The sequence below is a fragment of the Tympanuchus pallidicinctus genome, unplaced genomic scaffold (genome assembly GCF_026119805.1).
Source record: "Tympanuchus pallidicinctus isolate F22 unplaced genomic scaffold, pur_lepc_1.0 scaffold21, whole genome shotgun sequence".
NCBI lineage: Eukaryota > Metazoa > Chordata > Aves > Galliformes > Phasianidae > Tympanuchus > Tympanuchus pallidicinctus.
The window spans coordinates 10158625-10182536 of NW_026294733.1; the positions used below are offsets into that span (position 1 = coordinate 10158625).

Genomic DNA, 23912 nt, shown 5'->3' on the forward strand with positions numbered 1-23912 from the left:
GCAAACTGGCTCTCACTTGGTTTTGCCTGCCAGGGCTGCTGAAATGCTGCTGGACCCCAGCTGCACACGTGGGGCTGGTTCTGGCTGTAGCCACATGCTGTAACCACGGCCTGCTTGCTTCCCAGTCCAAATGATCAGTTCACAGACAGTAGAGCTGAGTTGACCAGAAATGAGAAATGTGGTTTGACTGCATTTTTTCCTGATTACTCCAGGCTTTTACCTCGGTGTCTTTTATTATTCTATCCTTATTATGTCTTCTCCATCATTTCTTCTGACCATCGCCTGGAATCGGTAGCTCCTCGTTGCTCTTGTTTGTTCTATTTATTTGGTTGCCTTGCTTGTCTCACTAAGATTTAGTGAGAGAGCTCTTCTGCTCCAGCACAAGGTTCCACATGCCCAGAAGAGTCATTCAAGGGAGTTTGCTTGACGCTCCCTGTCTCTTATATCCTTGCAATCAAAAGGAAAAATGAGCATAGGGAAGCATATTTGATATATAGTTATGGGCAAATTTAAGTAGCTCTTAACACTCATATCAGATTCTCACGAGCAAATGATAGCGTAGACCTGTCTGCTGTCCTGCTGAAATCACTTACTGTCGAATGTAAAATATCTGCTTGTACAGTATCAGCATGTTTAGAACTACTGCTGTTTTGTAAACCGATGATAGTGATTTACTTTGTATTATTCAATTTAAAAAGAAATAGAGTTAAGCACTGGTTTAGAAATACAGCAGAGCCCTCCTATGAAATATGTATTTTCAAGTCTCTCACTTGTTATTGATGGTGATTCAATTCCACTATGAATTGCATTTCTAGTTTATATGCAGGACCGTTCTGGTTGAGAACACGGTGAGTGCCAGGTTCCAGTCTTTACTTTGGCAAGACTCGTAACTGTGAACTTGGCTTTGTGTGGGTGACATTTCTTCAGATCCTGCTCCATCGAATTAGGTCCTAGTAAGCCCACACGGCCAATGGAGACCAATGGAGACTGGAGCTCGTTCCTGTGAGCTGGTTGACAGATTTCAGCTCCTGCTGCTAAGTCAGCCAGTAGCTTTGGAGGATCAAGTCTTAGGACACCTTTTGTAGCTTCATTGCCAGCCAACATTTCTTCAGCATTTATTTCTAAACAATTGTAGCAAAATGCAATTGGTTTATAGATAGCAAAGAGTTAATAGTGCCAGCACAGAGCTTAAGGAGTTAAGCAAGCACAGATCAAAATACTTGGGTGTCCAGAGGGATGTGTTTAAATGAACGCTGCAAGGCTGGCAGGCCTCCAAATTAGCGTAGTTTAAAGAATTCAAGGTACATTTAATTGGATCCTTCTAATCCCTTTTCCCTCAGAATGAGCATTTTAACAGTTTAATTCCTTTTGCAACCCCCACACATCTCTTACTCCAGTGGCCCATCTAAAATAAATGCTGTGAACTATGAAAGGCCCGGACAAGTTCTAGCTGAAGTCAGTAGGAGCTGGATGGGGGCCTAAACGCCCCGCTCACTTGGATTTGACATTTGCAGTTGTAGGGTTATCAGCTCTGGCTAAAGCTTGCACCCAGCACGTGAAAGCACTGTGGGCACAGAGGGAGCTTCAGCTGGTGGCGGCACGATGAGGGCCAGCAGTGGTGTAATAATGTGTCTCTGACCAGGACTGCAGCACTGGAGCTGGGCACGGCTCAGCTCTCTATCTCACAGCCACTGGTCTGGGGCCAAGGAGCATCTCAGATGTCAGGCCAGGAGGAGACAGCAGCTGGGAAAGGGGAAAGGGCTCACCTCTATGGTCAGGAAGAAGGCCAGGAGAGCGCTTGAGAAATGAGGACCAGCACACTGCCATCACCACGCTGAGGCACAAAAGTGAACAGAATCCTCTTTCGCAGCAGCAGCAGCACAGCAGGCAACACCTAGCAACAAAATAACTTACATAAATCAGGCAGACATATTTACTCTGCAAATAGGTTTATGCACTTAATCTCCCTTACTTATAGAAACATTGAGTAATGGTATGAAGTGGCTTTTGCTTCTGCTTTTCAGCAGTGTCCTTGCTGTCGTGACTTGCTGTGTTAGGGACATTTTTGAACTGTTGGTTAGTCACTGCAGAGGTGTTGTTGAAAGCCAGGTGTAATATGTCTTAATCTCCTTGAATTGCTAATTGTTAATTGGAGTGACCACTTGGCTGCTCCGTGCTCACCGTCACTACGTGGTGTGGCCTCTGTCTGTTATTTCCCACCTGACTTTGACTGTAAGCTCTTGGGGGCAGAGAAACGCTGTGCTGCTCAGGAAAAAGCCAGAGAGCAGCTCTACTGATTGAATCTCACTCCTTCAGTAAGTGGATCAAAACAGAATGTTGGGTTTCAGAAGCCTGAAAGGTTTAATATGGCAAAGGTTTCATACCATGCGTTGTTGAAAGTAATGTTCAAAACTGATCTCAGATACCAAAACCAGGCGTGACAGTGTATCATTTAGGCTAACGTCAAATAGATTTTTAAATCTGAGCTCTCTGAGTACTGTAAAATGTAATTATTTGTTATTTCATGGAAAAGAATTCAAGACCTTTTGTTTTTTACTCAGCTACAATCGCCTCTTCCAGCTGTTGTGCCAGTTTAGACTACATTGTCACGTCCCTCTTCAAGCACGTAGTTTAAGAGGGCAGCAAGGCTCCGTGATGTACAGAAACTTCACAGGATGAACAAAAATTGTTTAATTTCATGCAGCATAATCCGAAAGTGCTACAGCAGGTGAATTACTGGATTTTTCTTTGCGGTATTATCACATTTAGGAATATTCCTGATTTCTGAACCCTTTGTTACTGCACACCAGGGTAGCATTGACAATTCAGTAGCAGAGCAAATCTCCCTAGGCTGGCATGCAACCCAGGGCAGCTTCAGCTGTGTTCTCATGACAACCAAAGGCTGAAGATATTTTCTGTCATACTGGAAACCATAGATGCTTGGCTGTACGGTATCTTAAAACTTTGTGTTCCGTGTTCGTTCCTAAAATGAGGTGTGTTAAGATAATCATTGCATTTCTATTTTTACAAAATGGTAAGGGAAGTTCTCTGAAAGTGTTGTAGGAGCATTCAGCCACACACTTCCATAATGAAATGTTAAATTGAGTAGCTGTATACTCTTGAGTGCAAATGCTTTATTTCGCAGTAGGTGAGTCATGGATTTTTCAGTTAAAGGTGAATACAGTAGAAATTAAATCCCGTGCTTGTGGAAAGGAAGTGATTGCTGCAGCGCTCAAGAAAGATTTCCCCTTCCCACTTCAGTCCAGCTCACCGTAGCCTGCGTGCATTAAGAGAAGATGAGGATGTTCTTAGCTGTGTATCTTCTGATTTGCTCCATGCCACGTTCCCTTGAAATCTCACTCAACTCTGGGGGCATGTGTGTTCACCACACTCGGTGGATTCCTCTTGCAGTTGCAAAGCTGCTGTTTCAGAAGCCGTGTTTCACTGGAAGCTTTTAGCCAATACAGAAGTTTATTAACAAAATGCAAATATCTGTGGTCATCTTTCTGTTGCCCTAATAGATATGCTGTCATTTTGGTACAAGCTGGCACACAGTCGCCATCACCACGTGGTTCTTGTTGCATTTGTTTTCTAGTCTTAATTGAAGGTGAAAAGTAACTAGTATGTCCTTGGCATTATATTGCATGTTGGGGGATTATTAATGATGTTTATTATTGGCATCATTATCAAAATATGGTGATTCCCTTGCCGCCTTACACGTGCTTGTGTTTTACTTGCTGAATAGGGGTGTCATAAGAGCTAGCAATGAAGTCAGCATTTGGATATGTCAAATTACTCAGCACCGTGCGTGCCATGATTCCAGCTTAAATGACAGAACAGCAGCCCAGGCTCTGGGCTTGTCTGCATTTGTGGCAATCTTAATGCTGGACCTTGTCTGTTAATACACAGTAATCTTTCACTTTGCAGCATGTGACCAGGCGGTGATCTGTCTTTATTAACTTCGGATTCTGTGGAATACGTTATATTTATTTTGAATGCAGGCTTTCACAAACTCTTTTAAATATTAATGGCTGGTCTCCAGTAGTCAGCATAAATATGATTTGCATTAGCACTAGTCATATCATATTGAGTGCCTCTGATGTCAACTGCTCAGTGTACTCATATCTGACATCATCTCCCGAGGTCACTGACAACTTTGACCTTTATTCTCGTGCACAGTTTCTATAGTCTCAGAAGCTCTTTTGAATTGATTTGAAATTTTGACTCTTCCCTTTATGAGGCAGTAAAATTGATAATTATTCAGATGGGAACCGAGCACTGAGTGAAAAATCAATTCCACCCGCTCTCTGCTGCGTATAAAATTACTTCTGAGTCTGCCGGACTGAACGGATGGCCGAGGTAAAAGCAGCAGGCAGAAATAGTAGAGAGGATTAGCTGGACGAAACTAATAGCCTAAAGGGATGGCTTTTGAGATGAGGGAGTGGGCCGGTTGGGGGTTATTATCAGCAATGATGGGCCTCATTGATCATATGTTTACATCAGGTTTCCATTGGGTTATAAATCAGCCCTGAATAGAAACGGAACCCAGGGCCTCACGTTTTACCAGAGGGACGATGGATTAGATTATTCTCATTTTCACACTCGGATGAAAAGTGAGACATTGATTATTCATCGGCTGGCCATTAAACACTGGGTTTAGAGATGATTTGCCTATCTTGGCAGCTCACGAGCAAGGTTGCTGCTTCATAACCAGCGGTTTCGGTTTTCAAGACATCTGTGTCGGTTAAGTAATGCATAACCCTATTAAAAGCAATGGGTTACAAATTGCTTAACAGTGCTGAAAAACTAGACCCTAATGACTAATTGTGCGTTGAGTTTAGAGAGGTTTGTCAGCTCTTTAAACTAAACTGATGCAATGATAACTGCAATTATTTACTAGTTAGAACTCTTTTTTTTTCCAAGTTGGATCTCTGGAAGTAGTCGGATAATTAAAATCTCCTGCAGCACTGGAGGAGCGGCCGCCCCAGCTCGTCCCGTCAGCTGAACCGCACTGCTTTCCTCCTTGAAAGCAGCAGAGTTGTTCGAGCTCTTCTCAAAGCAGGCCTGGGAATCATTCTCTGGGGCAGACATGGAGCTCTGGGGCCGCGGTGCCAGCATTGGGACCACCGGAGCTGCTGCAGGATGGCGCCGAAGCAGAGCAAGCCTCCTTCTCTGCAGCAGGAGGGGCTGGGGCCGCTGCTTGGTGCGGGGTTGCAGGAGGAGCTGCTGGCAGTAGGTGCTGGGGCAGCGAGCTGGGGCTCCCAGAACCTGCAGGCACCTACTGTTTCTCAGCAGTACCTGACATGGCACTGGCGTTCTTTCAGAGCTTGGCTTATAATGAGCTCTTTTTTGCTATTAGATGAGGCATCAGAATGCAGTTCAGTAAATAGGTGGTTGTCCATGACCGAGGTGCTCCTCTTCAGGCTCCTAGGATAGTGGAGTTACATAATTAAAGCCTATTAATTCATATTTTGTTTGCTTAGGAATGTCTCATAGCAACTCTGGGTGTTTTTGTTTCTTTTTAGTAAGCAGGTATGATTGTACAAAGGCAGGAGCAATAGAAACCAGGAGCAAAACAACTTCATATTTATGTATAAGGACCAGCATCCTTTTAAAGCATAACAGTGGCTCTTGGCTTTGGCTCTACTTTTTGCTTCGTTCCAAGGGCGAGCTGCTCAATCTGAGTCTCATCTGCACACAACAGCATTATGTCTGTGCCTTACAGTTGAACTGAACTTACGTGTGACAAGTAACCTGAGATGCATGGATAGAAATTTATTACATTCAGCTATTGCTGCTACACTGGGTTGTGCTTTAAGCATGTTAATAAATAATTTTATAAGGTTCTTATTGTCACTTGCTGTTATTTCAGGAGCAACTTTCCAATGTCATCTAAACCAGCTGAAGCTGATATTTTCTCTACTTTATGAATGAAAGTGTAATTTTGAGGGTTTCAAGATGCTACCTGTGTCTTCTAGTGCTCATCTCGTCGAGCTGTACACATTAAGCTATTCGTTCAATTTTAGCAGGGAGAAGTGCTATTTGTGTTAGGTCTTTCCAAAAACCAATCTGTTTTGTAGGATCTTTCACCCATAGTTCTGACAAGCATCCCTCAGAGCCACAAGTGGTGGGCATACAACGCTGTGTGCACAGCCGTCATTAGGTTATGCCTGTGCTGGGTGTGGAAGGGTGGATTGGCTCTGCAGATTTTGGTGATCCCCTCCTTTCCTGGCTTTATGTACATGGGAAGGAACAGGACAGCGTGTTGCATATTGGTCATATTCTGTGCATCATTTTCAGCAGAAGCTTGCAGATAAGCCCGTGCACTTTTTTTCTTTGCTGTGTTCAAACATAGTACAATTGTTTGGATTAGAACTGCATGGTGCCTGTGCCAAGACCCAGTGTGCAGCAGGGAGGTGTTCACCCAGGTCGGCTGGGTGAGGAGGGCTGCAGCAAAGGAACAGGGGCAGGGATGTGGAAAGGGTGAGGCAGGCAGCGGGGCAGTAATAGGGGGATGTGCTGCTTTGTGCTTATGGGTGAAACCTCAACAGGCTGCTGAGAGCTGCCAGTGACGTCCAACTGCTGCAAGTGACAGAGGTGCACAGCGTGAAGCAGCGCAGCAGCACTGTGTAGCACTCGTAAACCAGAAAGTAAAATGGCAGTTGCAGTGAAAAATCATGTTATTACTGGAGTAAAAACGTATCATCAAGTGCCACCTTCCTTTTTTTCCCTTTTCTGTAGTAAAATTGGTGATGTTTGTTTTTCAGATAGACCTGAGTGCCATATTCAGCAAGCGCAGAGCTATGCACAGTAACTGAAATAAAAAGACCAAGAGGAGGTGCGTTTATGCCTCCTGCAGAAAAACCCATGCAGAAGCACTTGTGTGTGAGCACACCACAGAAAGAAATCCGGGTTGTGCTGACAGAGGTCAGCTGTGCGGGCGCTGAGTAGCGAGCACCTGATGCCACCTGAAGCCACGTGTTGGAGCACATGCTTAATTTTAAGAGCAGTCAAACCCACAGGTGCAGCCGTTCCTGTGCTTAAAATGAAATGTGCTCAGAGGCTCTGCTGAATCAGGAGCAGGGTTCTCAGCTTCTGCAGGCTTGAATGCTTTGATACGACAGTGAGAGGCATTTTCAGAGGGACATCTGTTTTCAACCCCGTAGCACAATTTAGAAATGTTATCCAATACTATCACAACTTTCTTTATTAATTGAAAGCGATGGAGATGTACCAGCTGTAGCCCAAGCCAGCAGAGACTTGGGTGGCTAAGCAACAGAAAAGGCACCATATTGAGTGAGCCAAAATTCAGTCTCAAAGTCATTTATTTTAACCAGTGACAATACGTTTAGACTCTAGTGTTTCGATTTGATTGATGGTTTAATATCATATATAATTTTTTTTAATGAAGGGAACCCATTTAAATACGTTAGCATTTGCACTCGTAGTCTCCCATGTACATAACCGCATTTAATCATTACAATGATTGTTTTTGCGGTTGCGTAATTTGTATCAGCAAAATAACTATGTCAGAGCCACCTTATCTTAATGAAAAATACGATTCCTGCTCTCACACACACTTCTTCTGCACATGTGGAAGGGCAGCAGCGGGCTCTGTCTCCAGAATATTGCTAAGCTCACCGCTTTCACCGCGTGAGCGCTGTCAGCAAAGACATCAAACAATATTAATGAGCTCGGAGTCTTTTCTGATACTGCTTTGTTTAAAGCCCTGTTGTGATTCGCTGTCATGTGAATTGAGTAATTTGATTTTGAGACTTTTAATGTTAAAATGCATCATCATTACTGATGTATCTGAAGACTTCACGCTCTTAATAATGGCGCTAAATCAAATTGGGAATCTCCTCTTAATCACCCAAGCTGTGCTGCAGCTTACACAAACAGTTTTGGGGACGGAGAGAAGTTTGGGGCCACAGAGTAACAAGTATTGTACAGAATTCGTGTGTGGAAACAAAAAGCCTCAATTGGGCTCGCAGCACAGAGTGCTAGAGGTGTCAGTGTTGGATGTGCACCCTCGGGCTAGGCAGCTGGTGTATGTATGCTTTTGTTTATCAGTTACTGGTTTATGTAGCCTTTAGGCCAGCACATGAAACAATCGTTCCTACAGGGTCAGCTGCTGGTCAGAAGCAAAGTAAGAAAAGACTTTGCGCTGCGGCGCGGCAGCCATCATTTCAGTGCAGCTGGCACCTGCTACTGGTGCACAGCGGGAGGGTTAAGGGTCAAAGAGGCAGTTGTTCTAAACTCAGTGATGGCTTAAAGGGACTTGTAGATTAATCTGCTTTATTAACTTCTGTATATTAGATAACTATTGCAGTGAATGACAGTCCGTCTTTCTGAATAAGTCCCTTCACCTCTTTCTCTTTTAAATTGGCTTTTGAGTAATGAATATTAAATAGAATACATTTCAAGGTAATTAAATGGAAGCATTAGGGTGATGTTGTTTTACAATCATATCTATAAGTTTCTTGTGTGTTTATCTTGCGTTATTACTGCTGGTTGCTTTTTGTTAGCGGAACAAAAAGCATAAATGTTTCAATTAAAGAAGAGGGACAGGCTGCATTTCTCAATGAGCTCCTGCCTCCTGCGCTGCATAAATATTTTCAAAAAGCGAATAAGTTTAAGTAGAAGTATAAAAAATGTTTTATTCCTTGTTTGCCGGGCTCAATGTAATACTTTACATTACTTGGAAATGTTCGATTTCTGCTGGCCGCGGTGCTTTTATATAAAACACTAAGAGGTGCTGGTTAGGGGAAGGGCAAAAAATATTGCCACTCCGTACAATCTAACTAGCGATATGAATAGCACCAATAATTTTGTAAAGTTCACATTATAATTCAAAATCCAGTTAGAAGTGATGCTTGCAGTCTGGAAAGAAAGCAATATCTTTACAAAATGGATAGGGAAAGGTAACAATCCATTCCACGAGCTGCTACTGGCAGATTTGCCATGTGAGTAATGAAACTCACTCTGGATGAACAAACGCCCTCCCCTTCTTCCATTTAAAAGAATCAAATGTAAAATTCTAGAATAGCCCTTGTTTACAAGGATGCTTAATCGCTGCTGGGCACAAGAGTGGTCCAGTGCTTGGTGGCCTCTTGCTCCAACCTGTTCATTTTGGCACAATTCATGATGTTGGAGTTCTGGGATGGTAACTCAAAATCCACACTTTTCCCAGGCTAATAAATTGCTGTTGTCTTTGGTTTCTTGTGATCCTGTGAGCTGTTTGTGTTGTCAGGATCTTTAGAGATCATGATCTCTGGAAACATTGGTTGCATTTTTTTCCCTCGTGCTTCCTTGTTTGTTTTTTCCATTGAAAACTGAGATTCTCTTGCATTTATGAATCTCCAAGAACATGCACAGTTTTAAAAAGAAAACAATAAAAAATCACAACAGATGGATGCAATTTGGGAGCACCATTAATTTAGCTCAGCTGAGCTTTGCATGGTTTAGGTGAACACAGCGTAGCTTCATCAGATCTTCCCCTTGCTTTGCTGGGCACGCTGGGACCATCGGCAGCCAGCACTGCGCCAAGGGCTCCAGCACCGCATGGCGCCTGACCTCTGTGTGTCACCACATCTCTGAGTCTGTGATTCGTTTCCCTTTAAAAAGAAAAAAATTAAAAATGAAGTGTGTGCAGCCATCCTTTAAAATCTTTTTAGTGTGACAAGTAAAGTAATCTTCCATTGATACTTAAAAGTCCATCTGCAGAAATTCAGGGAGAATGTTGAGAGAGACGCAATATCTATTGAAATGTTGAGTGTCAAACTGCCAGGGTAATGTATTTAGTATGAAATATAATATTCAGTGCATTTTGTTTTGATGACTGCATGAAATAGCCTCGTGCTCTTATCCTTTGTTGTTGTTGTGAAAGATGATATTCACTAAGAAGTGTCGGTGACTATTCAAGACACAGTAGCAATGTGCTTATTACCATCTTCATCATCCGTCTTTCATGTTTATTCACAATGGCTTTGGTTGCAGTTCAGTTCACGGGGATAGCAAAAACACTTCTAATTGTTCAACAGTAGAAATTAGAATCAGTTTATGAATGATTTGAAAACAGATGAGGCTTGAAGTGCGTTAGGTGATCGGTAATTAATACTTTGATTAGCCTTTTTAAGTTTTGTGCAATTAGGCTGCTCAAATCAAGTCAGTCCCATTGCTTTATGGAAGATCCTTGAGCAGTGGTTGGAGCCATGGTGCTGGGTTTCTGAAAGCCTGATTTCCTGCAAGGATTGGTTTGGGAGCCTGGTCTCGTCCCTGTCCCTGCTGACTGTGTCCACATCAGGGCTAAACTGAGGTAAGTATGGGTGAAATAATTACCCAGGTTCTGCTTTTCTTCCTGCTGCTGCTGGTTCCTGCTGAGGTACGGGTGCCCTGGCTCTGCTGCTGGCAGATATCTGCACGCTTGGAGCTCGTGCTCGGCTGCCTGCAAACCCCAGCTGCCTTGTGGCAAGCAGCATCAGCGTGAGAGGTGGGGGGCTAGGAGGGCTGCACAGAACATTGCCACCCAGCTGGCCATTTGCAGGCCCTCCTGTAACAGAGATTTCAGAAAAGCCATGATCCTACAGGTAAAGAGGCCAGTTTGTATGCTGAAACCCTTCCGCAGTGCTGGCATCCCACACTGCCTTTGTGCACCAACTCCCAGCACTTGATGGAAGGGAAGGCAGGAGTGAACTGTGCGTGAGGAACTGCACACTGTAAGCCCTGCTGTTAGCTGGGGGAAAGACCTGAGATGCAGATGTAGGGCCATTTACATCCCTGAAGAGAGACTCTTGCTGGAAGGCAGTGGGTGTAGGTGAAGCTGCCATTCCCTCCTCCCAAGAGGATGAAATACTCTGCAACAGGCGTTAGTTGGGAGGTGCTGGTGGCAGACACCAACCTCTTCCTCTGCCATCTCTCAGGTAGGAGTGCTGGCTGAGCAAGAAGGGATGGATCCTTATCCTGCGGGCTGGGAGGAATGCTAGCAATCATCCGAGCTGACACGAGCTGTTTTGTACAGATCTGAACCCAGCTTCCTCTTCTTTATTGATAAGAGCAGAGAGGAGTGTGTATTAATTTTTTATAAGGATTTTAAAGAGCTCAGCTGTCTCCTACACCAAACCAACCTGAAGTTTATGTTTCAAACGTGATAAGTTGTGTGTTCCCAAAGTCCTAATTAATCACGCTTCCGTCATCCTTAAAAACAGCTGCAATGCTGTAAGTTATGGCTGCTTATTTAGAAAGAGCCGCCTCTTAAATAGACAGCCCAGGTTAATTGAACGCGACCGCCCCAGTATCTGTAACTGAAAATCTCGGGGTAATACCACCTAAAAAAGCAGACGAAGAGCTGATGTTACAGTCATAAGTTATTCCAGCCTGAGGTCGAATAATTTGCTGCCTATGAGGGAGCACAGATGGATAGGCAGAAAGAAGCTGTGCAGATACATGAGTTTGTAAACATCTGTCAGCTGCACCAGATATCCAAATACAAAACCTAGCACTTAAGGCAGCGTGAGAATGTGACATTCAGCAGAGGCTCTACATGAAATTCAGCTCAGACGGAAACAAGTCAGCATACTCTGGAAGGTAACAATTAATGAACTGTGTCCCCTCCTCCCTGCAGAAGGAGGTGTTTCCTTCATCAAGCATCTTCCGTGTTTCTGCAGTTAACTGTTCTGCTCCCACTATTTAATGAGCCATACCATGTGCTGGGCAGACCTGTCCCACAAGCTTACCACCTTGCTGAGGGTTTGCAGCAGTCAGCTGGCATCTCTTTTCCCCCCTGATGGATGCCAGCTGACCCAGGAACAAGGTCTCCCTTAGGATAGAGGGACCTGCTGCTGAGAGGCAAGAAAGGATCCAGCATCTTAGACTTTCACATAACAGTTTAGAGGCAACTGCAGTACGAATAGAACGCGTTCTGTCGTGTTAGAATACGTCCTCAAATTAGAGGGAAGAGTATAGGGCAGTGTTTCGCTTTGGCCAGCTTGTGTGCAGGATGCAGCTGCTGCCCGTGCTCCAGCTCTGCCCTCATTACATCCTAGCGCACTGCAGACAGCTGCTGGGGTCCTGGTGGCTTCCTGAAAGGCACTCAGTACTGACTCACTACTGGTAGGAAGTGCTGGAAGCAAGCCTTAGTTTTGAAAAGTCTGCTTTGCCCTATTGGTCTTTGTTATTGTGCCAGTTTTATTTTAACAGTGAAGAAATAGAAAGCTGTTTTCAGTGGCTCTGGTATAGTAAATTTATTGGGCGCATTGCAGGTGCTTGTCATTAGCCTTAAGCTATCATCCTAAATGTATCTTTCTGAGTATGTGCTTATGTTTCTTTTTCAGATACAAAGACAGGTTTGACATAAGTTAGTACAATCTTATTGTGTGATTATTTCTTCTAGCTTGTGATTTGGACCTACTTCAAGTGAGCACTCCCATCCTTAGAGCCCTTTGGCCAGTTCTAAAGACATATCCAGGAAAATGACGAGTTCCACGCTCTGTTACCGTTCCCTTTCTCACATCTATTGCCATCTTTTCCATCCCTTCTGAACACCGGTTTTAAAAAAAGACTCTCTGCACAATATAACAGATAACTGGTAGGAAACCCTGTGAAAGATCCAGACACTTTAATCATATTTCGGTTCATGAGCTGCAGATATATACAAGTTGTTGGCATGAGGTGTGTCACCCAGATGCCCTGCCTTTTTTTTTTCACTGTTTTTCATTTGATCGTTTAAACCTTGGTGCAGTTTTCATAAAAGGAAACAAAAAGGCCCAACCCAGTTGAGATACGAGATTGGGTTCTTTACACTCTTATTCTAAGACTTTCCTGCAGCTTCTTAAGCTTCTGTTGTTGAGTCAAGGAATTATAGTAATGTATACTTAAATACATATACACACACATATACATAGATATAGGAATTATATGCCCTTAAACTTTTACATTTTTCAAATTCCAATTGATTTTCTATTTCTGACAAGTGAAAAGTATTTTTTAGTTCAGGAGTGATTGACTTGTTCTTACTTTCAAAATAAATACAAGGCTTTAGTTTTCTTATTTCATTTGGAAGTGTTATTTTTTGAACAGACTCAAAGTGGAAAATATCAATCTGAAAGTTAGGCTTTCTAGTAAAATAAATATTTTAAAACAACAGATTAAAATTTAAGGTATTTAATAATCTTGGAGCATTTAAATCCTCTGAATATTATTAGTTGAATGATGATCCATTTATTGATATAGAAAGAATTGATGATGAAAGAACTGAGAACTCTAACGGACATTTAAATTAGTAATCACAGCTCCTAAATTAAGAGCAGACTGCCTGAAGCTAGAGATATAAAATCTACCAAGTTGTGTAAGCTAAACAATGAAATGGGCATCTTTTTCAGGTCTGACTGGAACATCAGATCTGTTCTCTCCAGCCGAGTGCCTGGTCAAAACCTGTGTGTTTTTAGAGCCTTCTGGATCTTTTGTGAAGCTCTACTTAACGCTGTCAGAGTTTTTAATGTAACCTTCTTTACATTAAAAATGTGATTAGGGGCATTAGGGTAGAATATTTATCCCGACGTATGGGAGAGAGAAGTGAGTTACAGGACCTCCTTGGTGCTCGTTGTGCTGTACTGATACATGAAGCAGCAGAAGAACCTTTTTAATGGAAAGACAGCTTCTTTCCCAGCTTCTTTAGAAAAATGAAATCAGAATAAGGGGTGTCTTTAGCAACGTTTTCCTCCAGCGCTACAGAGAGAAAGCAGCTCTGAAGGCAGAGAGGCTCTGAAGAATTAATTTATTGGAAGAGCAGTTCTTTTCTGTTGCCTCTTCTGTCAATAGTTTCTTTTGTACAGAACAAATGTGTCAGAAGAAACATTATTGAACCAGATAAAGCGATGCCTTACATTTAAGATAAGAGGACAGAGACAAGGGTGGCAGTTTGAACTCCACAGGAAATGCATTATCTGCTTCTGCAGCCCCTTCTTTGTCAATGGCTCTGTCCCCAACTCAAGCCTTGCTTTCTGCCTGCTGCCCCTCGCCTGCCTCCAGCCAGCAGCTAGCAGGGCCTGGGGCTGCCTCCATCCTGCTGCTGAAATGGTGGGCAACACTGCAGCGCCATAACATTGCCATCATCGTTGCTCTGTGTGTGTTGCATCATAAATACCAATAAATATAAATGCAAATCAAATACGAAGGGAGAGGCGCGTTGTTTCCAAGGTCCTCCACAAGCCAAGTTCCAGCTCCTTTGTGACCTGAACGACAGAAATGGCCGTACAGATGGAGCTGTGTACCTGGAAATTTCCTCACACCCTGTGTCTCCTGATGACACGAGCTAGTGGGAATGGAGCCAAATAAGGGCCGTGTGAGGTTTGGGGGAGGATGCTGGGGATGTTGTTTGTCAGCATGGGAGGGAGCTGATCTGTGTTGTGTATGAAAACAAGAGGGGTATGGGGTGGAGTCAGCGAAATTAAGTGGCAGCCTGGTACTTCTGCCAGTGAACGAGCTGTGTGCTGAGGCAAAGCTTCATTGTGAAGTAGCACGGACCTCGTCTAGACTAGCTCTGTAGCCTTGCAGACAAGGTTGTTTGGTCAGCATTGCTTAGACTTGAGTTCTGTGCAGCAGGGGTGACCTCCATGTGCTTGTTCATGGGCACAGTGTCTTTTGGTGTGTATCAGCAGTACTGTAAAACAAAGAAGGATCTGGAACGCTGACAGCTTGCTGTAGGCTCACGTAGAAATAGCACAGGAAACCTTGCTACACAGTGAAACAAAGCAGCAGTAGCAGTAGTTGTGATGGAAAGACATAGAAAACAAGAGGACTTTTGAGGCTGTTATCATGGATTTTAGTGCTCTTCATCTTGATGGCATTAGGCACAGTGATTGCTGATGGCTTCTGCTGTAATGCACTCCTGACAACTTTCGATGCAGTAGACAGGATTGCCCCAATTTATTGTTGCATCTCTTACTGCTGAGCTGTACACCTAAGGGGCTTCTCTTTAGCCTTGTGAGAAGTGGGACTTGTAAGACATCTGCAGAGACAACATGGTGAGACTGCAAATTGTCCATCTCTGAAAGCAGTAGACTTCTGTAACCTCAAGAAAAGCATAAATCACTGTCCTGGGGCATTCACAAACAGGTGGTAAGCCTTCTTCGTGTTAGTGAGCTGATGCCACAAGTCCCAGCAGTTCTTTTATACAGAGGCAACCTTGTAGAAAGATGTCAGCACTGGTGGTGACACAGCTGCATGTGAAGCAGAGGTGTGGAACTGAATTCCTCCATGTGGAAGAAGTTGCACCCATTGGCATTCACTGATGCTTGCTGTACGTTTATGGAGAACAAACAGCAGATGTGAGCACAGTGAGGGGTGGGTGCTGCGTTACAGCAGTGGTGACAGCAGCAGTGGGTGACCAATCTGCTGGTGCAGATTATTACAGGTGTGGCATGCAGGCTCTTGTTCATTGCTGGTGAAAATGCATTGCTATTGGTGGTGATTATGTGGAAAAACGATGTTCTGTAGCTGAGAGTTTGCTCTGTGAAGTAATGTTATTGTGCTCTACGTATCTGTTATGTTTTCCAGGGAAATAAATAGGACATGTTACTTTTGGAGCAACCTACATATAAAGAGCTGTAATTATTGTTTGTGCCTGGTAAGTGCTTGTACAGAGATATTTGGATTGCTTGCTCTAGTTGCAAAGCAGCGCAGAGGTGGTTTTGTCCTAGGAGTAATGGAAGATACTTTGCCTGATGTAAAACTGTGGGGTCTGGATTAAAATGGGCCTTTCCCTCGTCAGACCTTATGTTCCTAACTTGAAAGCTCAAATAATTTGTGGATATCTCTGTTGCAGGTGATTTGTAGTGCTAGGATTCATCTTTTTCATTTAGTGAAACATGCTGTTTGACTTAGCCTTGGTCAGTTATTACAGGCGAGTTTGTAGTGTGGCAGCTCTCTGGAGACCCTGCTCATAGCTTCTCGTTGGCCTAAAAGAAAGGATTTAATGATTTTCTTCTTCTATGTTTGGTTTTAGGGTGTAGATATTTTATAAATGTGAGTCAAACTACTTACTGGTGACATTCTACAAATTTTCGTTCTGTTTAGTCTTTGAGTAATGTTTTTAGATTCGTATATGTTATGGCCTTTGGCATTTGGGACTGCTGTGTCTCCAGGATATCTTTGCGGATTTTGTCTTTAAATGGATTCTACAGCTCTTCTGTGATTTGTTTTTACAAAAGTGGTGCTGATCCCTGAAATAAGTCCCACCCTCCCTATCCACACACCAGCAGTGTAGATGCACAGCAGGAGACCCCGGGGGAGAATACCTGTTGTGGTGGTAGCCAAAGGCTCTGTTACAGCCAGCCAACAATCAGAGTTACTTGTCTTCTGCTCGAGAGCCAAAAGAGCTTAGCTGTATGGATTGATAGGTCTCAGTGATTGGTAAAGTTGATCAAGTGGCTTTATGTGTGCTGTAGATCTCTGTAAGTTCAGTAACAGAAATAAAATGTCCAAAACCACAGACTTGGATTTGTAACTGCCTTGCAATTGATGTAGATTTGTAGATGCCTTGCTGTGATCAGGATTACCTTCATCATCAAATGCCTTTCAAGAAGGAGGAAGTGGGTGTGAGAAAACCAGGATCTTGAATAGCACCTTGAAATTAATCTGAAACAAACACAGATTACTGACCACACACATATTACTGTCCTATAAGTGAATCTGTACCTTAAATAAACACAACTTTAAGTTTCTGTTCCTATTTGTTTCGACTTCTGTAATTACGACCTCGGAGCTAAGCTTTAACATTCACTTTCTTCATTTCTTCACCTGGTATTTCTGCTTACAGAAATATTTGTTTGGAAGAAAGACTTTTGGGAGACTGTGCCCATCCAGGAAATCTCAGCATGATTAATAAAGGCTTTGTTAATTTTTCCTGATCGCCAAACTGTTGGAATTTTCTTTCAGATGATGTCAATCCTAATGAACACCATCAGTTTGGAAGACTGCAGGAACCAACGGTCTGTGTCAGGACCGCTGCTTGGACTTATAGCTCTAGATGAGAAGGTGAGCATTCAAGAGGTTCTTCCAGGTGCACTCTTTGAAATCATTATTTCACTTCAGAACAAAGCTGCCTGTGGCTTTTTTGAATCCCCTCCCTCTTTCCTTGGAACCTAACTCACTTAGCCCCATGCTAAGAGTAAAGCTCAGCTCATGTACCAGGTAATATTTTATAGATTTGTTCACAAAGGCTGAGTGGCTTCATTTTTATGAGAAAATCTTCTCAAACTTTACCCCAACTTTTACACCCAATCTTAGATTATGCAAATATAGCAAACCTCTTTTTTTATTATTATTATTATTAATAGATTTTAAATCTGTTTTTCCAGAATAAGGTAGAAATGATAGGCAAGCTCATCTAGCTTTTAGATACAGCACTGAAACAAGAACACTGTGGAAATCACGTCAGAAAAAAATTGCTTCCTAGAAAAATAGTTAACCAATTCCTTTTTCTGAAAGGTTTCACAGGAACAAGCAGCTTTGAGGATATTATCTGAGCTCTTACACTTAAGTACCAGCATTGATTGCAATTTGGATTGTGTTCATCTGTGGCAAATCATATAAACCAGGAAATACTCTGCAATTTGCCCTTTCAATAAAATCTGAAACTATGAATTTGGATATACCCATCATGTTTCCCTTGTGACTTAATAGAGACAATATTGTCAGAAATGGAAACCATCTGAGTAAATGAATGCGAATCGATCTAAATGTGTGCATTTTTTTGTATAGCCAGGCATTGTTCCTGAAGATACTGACCTGTTGTATTTGCCACAGTTCAGAGCTGGCTCTAACTTTATTCTGAATTGCTTTATATCTTGGGCAGTCACAAGCCTCAGTGTATTACTGCTTTGGAGAATGAATTGTCTATACAATAAGAGGGTGCTGGAAAAAAATAAGACACTAAGATTAGCAGCAACTGCATACATTAAAATTCAAACTGAAATCCCAGCTATGGAAGGAAACTAATAGAAGAAGAAAATATATCAAGAAGAGAAGCGCTGTCTCATCATTCACCTGTGCTGAAGGATCCAATTTTAGCCATATCCAATAGCACTGTCATTCATCTTCTTGGTGTGTTATTGTGATTTAAATCCAGGCTCTATAAGAGAGAGCAGTTCTTTTAAAATGATTGAGAGGGAATAAGGGCAAATTCAGTGTTTAGGAAAACTTTATGACATCACAATATTATACTTTACAGATGGAAGCAATATTTCCTACTTTGGAAGGAAAACTAATCATTTTCTATCTGCTCTGAGTCACTGCATCATTATAAAAGTGGGAAATAAGTAGCTTTGTGCGTTCCCAATCTTGTTCAAGACGACACTTTTGTTTATATAATGCTTCTGATTTATAGCGTTTAAGTATTAGCCTGACTACATATTAATTATGTGTTTTTTGATGTTAGCTGCTTCAGTATGAGAAGAAATTAAATATTTCACTTGAAGATAAAACTGTGGAGCTGTAAATCACAAGAAATAAATTTGTGACTGGCAGAATATTCTTTTTACTGAAATTAGACTGGTTCTAATGATTATGTGTTTTGCTTAGCAGACACAGGTACGTACAAGCACCGTTACTTATCAGCAAGCCTTCCATTTCTTTTGGAAGGATGGAGAACAGGAAATATAATTCACAGTATTTGCATTGCTCGTTTTGCACGGAGCATATTATTTTGTGTTCAGAAACAAGTAGGTGATGTACTTAGATGTGGCTGTAAGAGTCATCTTTCCTCGGCTCGTTTCAGTACATCGCCAGCTTATTTATTGGAAGCAGACTGCTTTATTTCAGGTGGGGTATCAGTCTGTACAGTTCCTGTGGTAGCAAGCACACATTAACCACATTTTACTTTTATTGTTTGTTCTCGTCTACTTTCGTTTTAATGATACTTCCCTTGCCGATAGTTCGTCTCAAAGGGAAGGCGGCAGGTTTACCTGGGGACTCAGAAAAGCTAGGATTCATACTTGCTTGTCTTTATAGGCTGAGTTACGCCAAAATGGGAGTTGTATACAGAGCCCACCCTAAAACAATGCCAAATCTTTTGAGACAGCATCAGCTTGCTATCAAATGAGATGGTTTCCAGTGGCTCCTGACATCGTTCCTCTCTCAAAGTGAGGCAGCAAGTTCAATTTAAATCCTGATGGCAGCCAGGATCCTGGCATCTCCTTCTTGCTATTCTTCAACAAAGAAGATCACAAGCATGTGTGTGCATGGGCAGAAGTGATGTTATTGCAGAGGAGCCCTAGAAGCCCCTGGGCTCAGAGCAGCTCTGTAGTGCTGGAGCAGCGATGCCATGGGAGAGTCCTCAGCAGAGGCTGTCGGCGGGGATGTTGGACAGAGGTGTAATTCCTTGCTGTTAGGGAAGGTATTGGTAAGACTTCTGTTGTGGGGTTGACGAAAGAAGCTCTTGGAACACCTCTGTTCCAAAACTGTGAGTACCAGAGAGGATCTCAGGATTGCAGCCTTTTCTAGACTGAACTCTGCATTTGGCACCTTGAGAGAATGCTTTGGGGAACGTGTTTGTTGCAGACAGATATTTCGTCTTTTACTCCTACGTGTTTTTCAAGTTTGAGTTCACACGTCGTTTGGGATCCAGCTATTTGATCAGCAGGTGCTGTAGCAACCAGCACAGAAGTGTGATACAGGATGTGTCTGCTTTGAAAGGAGCTGGGTTGGGGGCTGGTTTTTCACTTCCTATCGTGGAATCATAGAATGGGTTGAAAGGGACCTTACAGCCCACATATCTCCAGCCTCCGCCATGGGCTGATTGCTGCCCACCAGATCAGGCTGCCCAGGAGCCCATCCAGCCCAACCTTGGGCACCTCAAGGACGGGGCACCCACAGCTCCTCTGGGCGACCTGCGCCAGTGCCTCAGCTCTGAGTATTCCTATCATCCTGCTGAGTTGTCATGGGCTTAAAACTAGAATGCCCTGATTTTACTACGTTTTCTTTTCTCGTATTTTTGCATTAATACAAGAGAGCTGCATTTTTGGTCAGAAGGAAGCTCATGTTTGAAATTTAACTGGTTTTAAACTGAGGTGTTAAACAAATCCCTGACATGCATTTTGGCTATCTGTATGATACCCTGGTGTATCCTTTTTTTTTTTTTTTTTTTTTTTTTTTGCCTAGCATTAACTTCAAAAGGCTGTTAATATTTTGCATACTAAAAACTCTTTTCAGCCTTCTTTTAATGAGTTTTCTTGATGTGCAACTGAAATGTGGAGATGAGGTTAGGCTTTCCTCCATCTGTATGTGTGCCTTTGACCAAACTAGCTTAGCAGTTGTCAGTGTGGTCGCTTAAGCTTTTACCTCTTAATTTCTGTTGTCATTCTTGAACCAAAAGGCCACATTCATTTTAGAGTGGCTTCTATATGTCTGACTTGGTTACTGATGGTAAAACTTGGACTGGTGGAACTTTCTGTAGCAGTGTCTGTGGACGGAACTGCTATCCTGCCTCTTGAATAATGAAGGTACTGTAGAATGGAGTGGAGACCACCAGCAATATCCTTCTTGAATGCTGTGAACCTCTGCCAGAATAGTTCATTCACCTCTGAATAGTTGTCTCTCTCAGTGTTCATATGTGGATGTGCTTATGCCCAAGGCCAGAAGACTTTGGTCTATGTAGTCAGTACAGTAAACACTAAACAGGATTATACAATTTCTTTGGCTACAGGAATAGGGTAGCTGATGACTCTGGAGATTGCATCCCATTCTTTATTGCTAGGCTAGCCAAAATTTGTCCAAAGGTGGTAAAAAGTTATATTTTAACTAGTCTGTAGATTAACCAGGACGGAGTGGATATAGTAATACAAAATGTCATAGAATGCCTAGCTTCTAAAGAAGCAAGGATGAGTCTGTCTCATGTCAGCAGTACAGTGGATTAGATCCTGCGGTGAGATGTGCAAACTTGCACCATTCAAAAAAGACTTAAAGAGGAGTCGAGGAACATTTATATCACCTCTCTCAGGTGGCTTCATGTGTTGGAGCTCAGAAAGTGGCCCCTCACTAAATTGTAGTCGTGAGGTAGGACTGAAGCTGTTGTGGCTCAGGACACCTAAATCTGCTTGCAGTTTGCCCAGCTCCTCTCACAGAGGGCAGCCTGTGAAGCTTTGTTCAAGAATGCTCCTGGTGCAGGTGGATAACTGGCTTTAAACTTCCAAATCACATTCCTGAAGTTCTCTGTTTCTTTATCACAGTACTTCAGTGAGCTGAGGGCAACTTTGATAAACAGCCAGCCTGGCAGCACACAGCAAGTCCTTGAGCAGTGCTTCAGGAACCTCATGAAAGGAGTTGAGCAGAAGGTTTCAGTGAAGAACAGAGGCTGGTGAGTTGATAACACATAAGTAGCCATGAATTACTTCCTTGAGAAAGAAGGGTCATTCTCCATAAAAGGACTTATCCCTAAACTGAGCACTTGGAGCCTGAATCTGTGGGTAAACATGGCAAGGGTAATTTTTCTGGTAACACGAATCACAGAGTCAACCAATCTTGCCCTCAGTCGAAAAGCAGAGTGGAAGTTGGCAGACTCAGCGTTTCTCCTGTCAGCATTGAATGTTCACTGTTTGTTACCAGGTGGCTCTGGTCCTGTGGTCTGTGTGCATTACTCTGCCAAAACAAACCCTGAAATTATGGAGACACAATCAAAGTCCCGGCTGCGGGGCTCCCTGCAAAGCCTGAAACAACCTGCAGAACGTCTTGGACAGAATAACTAAGACCATTTGCTGACTTTATTTCTCTAACTTCTTTTCTCTTTGTTGCTGTGGAAATTGGTGATTACTTTTTAATCCTTACATAGTTTTGCATTGATTTTGGACTCTGTTATTTTGTTTCATTTTCCTGTTAAATTCCAATACTAAAACAAGTTCCTTATGGCCTGACAATCAATGATAGGCAGAGACAGAGGGATTTGGAAGTGGACCCAGAGAAGCGCAGATCACATCCTTGGCAGTAACTCTGACAGACTTTGTGTAACTTGTTCTGGGTTGGGAGAAAACTGGGGGGAAAAGGCAGAAAGGCATCAGAAAGGACAGGAGTGCCCATTAAAGAAAGAAAAACAGAGCTGATGGTGGTGAGCTGTAGGACATGGGCTGACTTTGCAGCTGTGAATGCCAGGGGAGTCAGTTGACTCAAAAGTCCTTCTGGATTACATAAATAAGTAAAACCACACAAAAAAGAGAAGAAACATGAACAGATGAGGAACTGAGCAAAACTCTTTGCTAGAAATTAATAGTTTCTTAGTTCTGTGTCTATTTATTTTTACTGAAGGCAATAAGTCCTCCAGATAACACAGTTTTCGGAGAAAAGCAGGCTTTGATGTGCAGGTTCTCTGAGCTGCCTTATTCCTAGAAGCTGGACTTTAAGGGCAGAAGGGAACAGCTGGATGTGCTAGTGTGGGCTGAGGGGGGCGGGATGGCAGGAGGCTGGGCCCCCACACCAGCCATGAGCCGGGCAGCAGGGATGTGGCTCTCCTCTCCCTGCCCTCCTTGCTCAGGGAGCAGACAGGGGCTTCCATCACGAGGGCTGCTGGCAAAGATTAGATTTGGCAAGCGTTAGATTTACATATATGTAGATGTAAAGCGTATTTTCATCTCTGAGCTCTGTGGAGCGTTGTCAGATGGGCGGTGGCGTGGAAGCTCTCGGGGAGCTTTTGTGGAATTGCAGCAGGGAGAGGTGGGTGCAGGTGTGAGGGGGACAGGGATAATTCAGTCAGACAGCAGCTCGTCTGTCTGGGTAGCATCCGCCTGTCTAACTTAGGAAGACTTCTAAGCCATCACTTCCCAGCAAGCAGCATGAGTTAATACATGGCCGTTCTGTTTTCAGCCCTTGATTCGTAATCCTTGTCTGATTTGTTCTGTGGAACAGGAGGCTTCTTTTAACGGTGATTGTTTAAATTTGAGCAGAAATCAATTTCCATTAGTAAGGAAATAAACACAAAAGTAAAAAATTATGAATAGAATAAAGAATGAACTCATAATTGCATCCTGTATTTCCACACACTTCACCACACTGCAGTTACGCATACTCATCAAATACAGTGCTGTGGAGGTAGGCAGGAAGGATTATTTCCCTGTTCCTGCCAGGAGACCTGGCCTGAGCTCACGTCAGTTCCACAAGCACCTGTCCGTGCAGCCCCGTGCAAGAAGGAGCCCCGAGGAGCCATTCTTTGGCAAACTTTATTAGCTTTGCTCTAGCGAACCAGCAAAGTCTGACAATCAAAGCAAAGAGCATTGAGGCTACAAACAAAAGATGACCCAGAGACCTTAAATGCAGCGTGCTTATATATTTTCCTGACATTTAAAATACTTTTTTTAAGCACACAAGCTGTATGTGATAAATGGCAATGAAGTTCTGTGCCAGGCGGGTGCTGGCGCAGTGTCTCACATGAGGAGGGTGGTGGCAGCGGGGCGGCCTGGAGTTGGTGACCACCTGGGTGCGTCCCAGAGAGCCCTTTGCTGGAGGCTGGGGAGGGTCTGGATCAGGGTCCTCATTGCATTCAGTTCCCAGCAGACTTGTTGTGTGATTCAGACCATTGGTAGGCTGTTTGTGATGCTGTCCAAGTACGCTTCTGAGTTCATTGGTGTATTGCAGAACTCTTTTCGAGAGCACGTGGTGATTTTTTTTTTCCCCATTTTCCTCTGTTCTTCTTTCAATTCAGTTTCCATCTTCGTTATTCTTTTTACCACTTACTGAGATCAATGTCAAGTCTCTCCTAACCAACTGTTGGGTTTTCTTCTGCCCAGGTTCACCCAGAACGTGTCAGTGTTCTGAAGGGACGTGGCTGAGGTGCTGCACAGTGAAGGGGCGGCTGATGCGGGCAGCTTGGGAATGAAGAGCTGACAAGGACTGGGGAAAGCAGAGCTGGCTAATAAATCTGTTCTGAAAGC

At 43.2% G+C, this 23912-nt stretch overlaps 1 protein-coding gene across 3 annotated transcripts in view; it reads left to right on the top strand.

The window, feature by feature from the left end:
* Positions 1-23912, top strand: part of LOC128081572 (ran-binding protein 17-like) — a 57418-nt gene extending 33506 nt beyond the window's left edge. For all 3 annotated transcript variants that reach the window (XM_052684948.1, XM_052684950.1, XM_052684951.1), the window contains 3 exons: positions 16936-17034; positions 21225-21352; positions 23769-23912. In XM_052684948.1, coding sequence (XP_052540908.1) covers positions 16936-17034; positions 21225-21352; positions 23769-23796 — 255 coding nt within the window. In that variant the 3' untranslated portion in view covers positions 23797-23912. The remainder of the gene's footprint in view (positions 1-16935; positions 17035-21224; positions 21353-23768) is intronic.